Below are 6,458 nucleotides of genomic sequence, written 5' to 3'. Positions count from 1 at the left end.
GAGTATCCAACCACCACAGCTCATCCAACCACCACAGAGTATCCAACCACCACAGCTCATCCAACCACAACAGATTATCCAACCACCACCACAGAGTATCCAACCACCACAGATTATCCAACCACCACCACTGCCCCTCCTACCTCTACTACAACGGCCCCAATCATACAGTCTTACCGATCATCAATTGGACCTTTAAGCATTCTCCCCCTACAGTTTACTGTTCTGGGTAAGTAACATTTTTCCTAAAACTTACTCAAATACTCAAAATGTCTTATGTCTCATTCATTTGTCATCTGATTTCCAGTGGAGGGGGACGAAGCTCCTTCATGCCTCGATGGCGACTACTTTCCCATTTTTTTGGCACCAACTCCGGTTAATGGAGTAAATCTTCCTGCGTACGTCAACCGCACCCTTGAAATCAAAGTCAGTTCAAAAGCTGAGCACGCAACGTAAGCAATTTTCTTCTTGTTTATTATATGTATTATATGTTATTGAAATTCCTTATCATATTCATTCTTGCTTGGGGTCATTTTAGAGTAATGTGTGTGTCTTTCCATCCTGCCATTAAAACCATTTGTTCCTCTATAGGATTAATGACCTAATTGTGACAGGYCCAYATGGCATTTTAAAGGAGAGACCCTCCACGGAYACATACATTATAAAATGGACACCAACCGAAGATGAAGTGGATGGGCATTTCCCTATTTGCTTTGTGTCTGAAGCAATGGATGGGTGAGTATTAAAAACATAGCCTAGGTRATCTAKKTGTGAYTCATATTGRATRGCATGGGCAAAGAATAAATAAATTAATCAACAGCGTTTCTTCCACGGTTCAAAGTATTTTCTCTTGTTTGCTGCAATTCAGGTATGGCAGAATCTATCACTCAGAGCTGCGGTGTGTGACTGTTGATGTTAGTCACCATGGTGAGTCAWTAAAGGAGTTTATCCAYGATATTACTAATAACCTTAATCCTTCGTTAATTCATTACTTAACATTTTAACATGAAATTTTGAACTCAAATAAGTAGCATCATGTGGAGAAATTGGTTTAACTTTCAGGTTAGCACATATTAGCTGAACCCAGCTTCTGCTCTAGGATGACAGCATGGCTGCCAGGTTTGGTTCCTCTACACTGAGTTATGTTTTATGATTTTCAGCTGAATACTTACTAAACTAAGACATTGATGAAGCAATCTACAGTTCATGGATATTTGCATGATTGTATTACACACCAAACAGCTTCTTCATAAAAGCACTTACTACTTTTTAAATGGGATGTCATCAAGCTGACAGGAAATAAAAACTGTTTGTAGTCAAACATTCATTCCTGGTCATCTAGATGCTAGAAATCCACTTCATGAATTTTTTATTTTTTTTTTACTTTTTTTTTTTACTTTTTCCAAATGCTCCATACATATCATCCAGGAGAAGCTGCACATACATTCTGTACACTGGACACAACGACTTTGCTAGTCTCGATAATAGCCAATCTACCCATACCCTTTCTAATTAAAATTAAAAAGAGAACATAAAACAAATAAAAAAATCAAACTTAGGTTTTCTTGTCTACTCTTCTTTCAAGTCATCACAATTTTAAATCTCTTCTCATCAGTAATGAACTGTAAGGCTCTATAAGGATGCCCAAATCCACAGTATTATTCAATAAAATCTGATCTCTATGGTGAAATGAAACCACGCTAATTTCTCCAATAATTCCTAAATTTTCCTGATTCAAATTTTATGGAAAAAGTCAGCCTTTCCATAATATAAATATTATGCATTATATCAACCCAATCTTACCTTTGAGGAGCTTCTGCCTTCAGCCATTTTCTAGTAATGGCTTTTTTGCTTGCTACCAACATAATCCTATATATATATTAATCAGCTGTTCTTGTTAATCAGTCCATCCCTCTTCCCATGTACAGATAATCAAACGTGAGTGGAATATTCACCCCCCAGTACCTTATTCATACAATTCTTTAAATCCTGCCAATAGGGTACTATGTAGGCAATCCCAGAACTCATGGCAGTAACCCGCGCACCTTCTTTTCCACATTGCCTCCAACATCTTGTCTCATGGTGTTTTCTTCGTACTGGTGTACTGAAATATCTTACAATATTTTTCCAGCCAAACTCTCTCCACAAAAGGGAACAAGATGTTTTCTCCTGTTGCCCACATATCTCCTCCTAGTTCTCCTGTGAAAGCCCACAATTAGCATCTTTTTCGCTTTTATATATGTTGTATTACTTTTCTTAAAATTTTCCAATCCTGTGTACAATTTAGAAATTTTCTTCCCCAAGTTTGATTCATTTGCTGAAATAAACATCTTAATTATACTTGATTCCGGGGTGCTGTGGTGGCGCAGGGGCAAAGCACAACCCACGTATTGAGGCCTTAGTCGGTGGTCGCGGGTTCGATTCCAGGCCTGGCGACATTTGCCGCATGCCTTCCGCCTTTCTCATAACCCTCTTTCCTGTCAAACTACTTTCAAATAAAGGCCTCTAGAGCCAATAAAACCCTTAAAAATTAGACCAGATTCCAACTCAATTAAAAATCTTTAATAGTTCCTCTGTATAATGCCTGAATTATAAGTACCTGAAGAAGTCCTGTTGTTTAAAAATCATATTTATTCTTTATTTCTTCAAAGCATTGTATAGTATTTTTCTTAACCACCTCCCAGAATATCTTTGGGCCCTTTTCCCCATTTATTGTCATGATGTGTGTTTGTGAGTGGTGAGGGAGACACAGGCAGGCCCAGGTTGTCATGATGAAAATTAAGATGATTTAATGACAACTCCAATAACAGTACAAAACAGGACCAATCAATAGGGAGGACAGGACATCACAGACACTCACAGGGGAACAGGACACAGAAAAACCAAGAAATAAATACACAGAAACAACCCATCAGGGTGGGCGGAGGGGCAACAGATGGAGGGCAAGAGTCCACAGGGAACTAACGGAAAAAACTCAGTCCAAAACACACACACAAAAAGAAAACACGGTCAGGGCGGGGTTTGCTTTGGACAGTCCACGGGCCGGCCACGGCGCAGCAGGTAGACTCCTGGAGGCGGGTTCGGCGGGCGACACCGACACATGGCGCGGACCCCATGTTGGTGGTGCTGGATCCACCGAGACCTGGAAAAGGTAGCTGGAGGCTCTGGAGACGGAGTCTCGAGAGGAGCACAAAATCTATGCTCGCCTTTTAAGCAGCGGCCATGATGGAGTTCCCCTCACTTCATGATTTTGATACTTTATCAGGAACATCTAGCTTTAAAATAATCAAAAACTTTAAATGGTACAACTTTTCAACACATTTGCCACTACCCATAATGATGTGAAAATAATRATGTAAAATTTACCCTGTGAACATTGTAGAGGCTGTTGTGACCTGCAACGGAACAACTATGACAGTAGAAGTGGCAAAGACCTACACCATCAAACGCAACAAGGACAACCTGCATCTGAATAGCCTCACTGATCCTTCTTGTGACCTCCAAAGACTCTCCAACGAAACCCATTTGGTGGCTGTCATGGAGCTGGGCGCCTGTGGGACATGGGTTGAGGTACAGAGAAACAAAAATGAACCAAACACTGTGGCAGATTTAAACAATGAAAGAAATAATTAAATTACACAAAAATTTAAACCAAACCAAAGAATAAACGTGTTTCTGAAAACTATTGTGCATATCAGATCTTCTGTCTGAACATTTTCCTTTAGGGTCAGTCATGCATATTTATCAGGACAGGACGTTTTGTAACTGTAACAAACTGTTATTTAATTCTTTCTTCCCAGGAAGATGAAGATACGATATACTTTCAGAATGCGATCACTTCAGCTGACCCAAATCAAATAATTTCCAGGAAGCATGATGTTGAAATCGCCTTTGCCTGCTCCTACTCAAAACGAACCAACCTGACCCTGGGATTCAGACACAAAAACCCGTACGCCTTCAGAGAGAAGGGCTTTGGTGCTTTCACCTTCCAGTTTGAGTTCTTCCAGAGCGAACTTTTCAGGGAGCAAGTAGACACCAGCAGCTACCCGGTGGAGGTTTACCTGAAGCAGATGATCTTCATGCAGATCGAGGCCACCTCATCCATCCCAAACACTGAGCTGTTTGTGGAGTCCTGCAGGGCGACTCCCTACGACAACCCCAACTCCCGCATCAGCTACACCATCATCGAAAACGGGTACTGAGAGAACAAAAAATATTTTTTTTACTGTTTACTACAAACCGGATTCCAAAAAAGTTTGGACACTAAACAAATTGTGAATAAAAACTGAATGCAATGATGTGGAGGTGCCAACATCTAATAATGTATTCAAAATAGAACACAAATCACAGATCAAAAGTTTAAACTGAGAAAATGTATCATTTGAAGGGGAAAATATTTTGTTTCAAAATTTCATGACGTCAAAAAATCCTGAAAAAGTTGGGACAAGGCCATTTTTACCACTGTGTGGCGTCTCCCCTTCTTCTAACACTCAGATGTCTGGGGACAGAGGAGACCAGTTTCTCAGATTTAGAAATAGAAATGCTCTCCCATCAGGCCTCTAACTCTTCAATCGTCTTGGACCTTCTTTGTCACAACTTCCTCTTTATGATGTGCCAAATGTTCTCTAATGGTGAAAGACCTGGATTGCAGGCTGGTCATTTCAGTACCCGTATCCTTCTCCTACGTAGCCATTATGTTGTGATTGCTGCAGAATGTGGTCTGGCATTATCTTGTTGAAACATGCAGGGTCTTCCCTGAAAGAAACGACGTCTAGATGGGACGTCTAGACGTCGTCTCTCCAAGAGAACATAATGCAGAGAACATAGTTAATGTTCTCTGCATTAACTATGTTAATGGAGCCTTTCCAGACATGCAAGCTGCCCAGGCCACCAGCACTCATGCAACCCCAGACCATCAGTGATGAACGGAGCGTTGATAACAACTTGGGTTATCCTGGTCCTCTCTGGTCCGGAKGACATGGCGTCCCAGTGTCCATAAAGAACTTCAAATCGTGACTCATCTGACCACAGAACAGTCGTCCATTTTGCCTCCCTGCATTTTAAATGACTCCTGGTCCAGTGCAAACGGCTGAGCTGGTGGAGCTTAGAAATGGCTTCCTCTTTGCACTGTAGAGTTTCAGATGGCAGCGGTGGATGGATTGTGTTCACTGACGATGCTTTCTGGAAGTTTTCCTGAGCCCAGGCTGTTATTCCCTTGACAGTGACATTCCTGTTTGAGGTGCAGTGACGTTTAAGGGCCTGGAGATCACGAGCATCCAGTAGAGTTTTACAGCCTTGACCTTTCCGCACAGGGATTGTTCCAGATTCTCTGAATCTTTTGACAATGTTACAGRGCTTAAAGAGCTCCGGCTGGGGGCCGGATTTCAGGCTTTTGACCAAACGGTCCGACTCAACCAAACTGTAGTCTTCGGGTTTAAAGAGCTCCGTCTACAAAGATGTCTGCCAATCAGAGTTCTAGCTCCCGTGTTCTTGACCAATAACTGTAAAACGGTTTGTAGAAAAGAAGCGCATGCGTTCGGTTCGGCGGATAAATCAAATGCGATATGAAAGAAGATGGAGTTTGTCTGACCCGGTAAAGAAACACGTTTACTTGAGAGAGGAATTAAAAACAAGTGGCGTTGGGCATGGCTAGAGGAAAGGGGACAAGACGGGAAACTGGCGGACATTTTTACAAAAGGGCGGCGCTGGGATTCCTTTGGGGGGCGTTTGGTCGAAGGTAAAGTTTACACCTTACAGTCACAACAATATCAGTTTAGACTTTGAGCACCTTGCTAAAACTGTATTTCATAGCGTTCATTTTATGGCGTTAACACCGGTGCTGTAAGTGGTCCGGTATGAAACGGGTGTGATACAACAACTGTACCGCAGCACTTTTAAATTTCAATAATCAGAATGCAGAAATTGTTTCCGATGTTTTAAAAGGTTTATGTCAGTCTGCCTTTTCCCCATCGATACGCTTCCCGACCGCCCTGCACCTTAGGGGCTTAAAAAAAAAAACCGAGACGCACATTGCGCTAAACTCTGAAACAGGAGAAGCGGGACATAAAACGGAGCGACGTACTAGATGTGAATTATGGCATAAAAACAGAGAATCCGACGCTGAACAGTGAAAAATTAACACATGATGTGAAACACATGATGATTAGGCGGCGCAGCAGGTGATGAATGAAGATTACTGATGGTCAATAAACAATAAAATAAATCTAGCAACAGGAAAAAAACTAAAGTGAACATAGCAATAAACCAAGAGAGGATTCTTCATTCATTTCCATTTAGTTTCCTTTGATACTAATCAAAGGAAACTAAATGGAAATGCAAGAATAAACTAAGAAACTAAAGTAAATACAGAGGAATAAACTGATATGGCAAGACCTTTAGAGCAATAATTAATACAGAGACTGTATGGCAAGAATAAACAGACACTATTTCCAGATAAA

At 41.2% G+C, this 6,458-nt stretch overlaps 1 protein-coding gene across 1 annotated transcript in view; it reads left to right on the top strand.

Annotated features, from left to right (window-relative positions):
• Positions 1-6,458, top strand: part of LOC103460752 (uncharacterized) — a 26,298-nt gene that overhangs the window by 17,585 nt on the left and 2,255 nt on the right. Inside the window, exons 7-12 of the mRNA XM_008403054.2 lie at positions 1-229; positions 308-452; positions 592-735; positions 869-927; positions 3,383-3,570; positions 3,801-4,195. Coding sequence (XP_008401276.1) covers positions 1-229; positions 308-452; positions 592-735; positions 869-927; positions 3,383-3,570; positions 3,801-4,195 — 1,160 coding nt within the window. The remainder of the gene's footprint in view (positions 230-307; positions 453-591; positions 736-868; positions 928-3,382; positions 3,571-3,800; positions 4,196-6,458) is intronic.

This window comes from Poecilia reticulata, unplaced genomic scaffold (genome assembly GCF_000633615.1).
Source record: "Poecilia reticulata strain Guanapo unplaced genomic scaffold, Guppy_female_1.0+MT scaffold_283, whole genome shotgun sequence".
Classification (NCBI taxonomy): Eukaryota; Metazoa; Chordata; class Actinopteri; order Cyprinodontiformes; family Poeciliidae; genus Poecilia; species Poecilia reticulata.
This window is presented reverse-complemented; position numbering and strand designations above follow the sequence as displayed.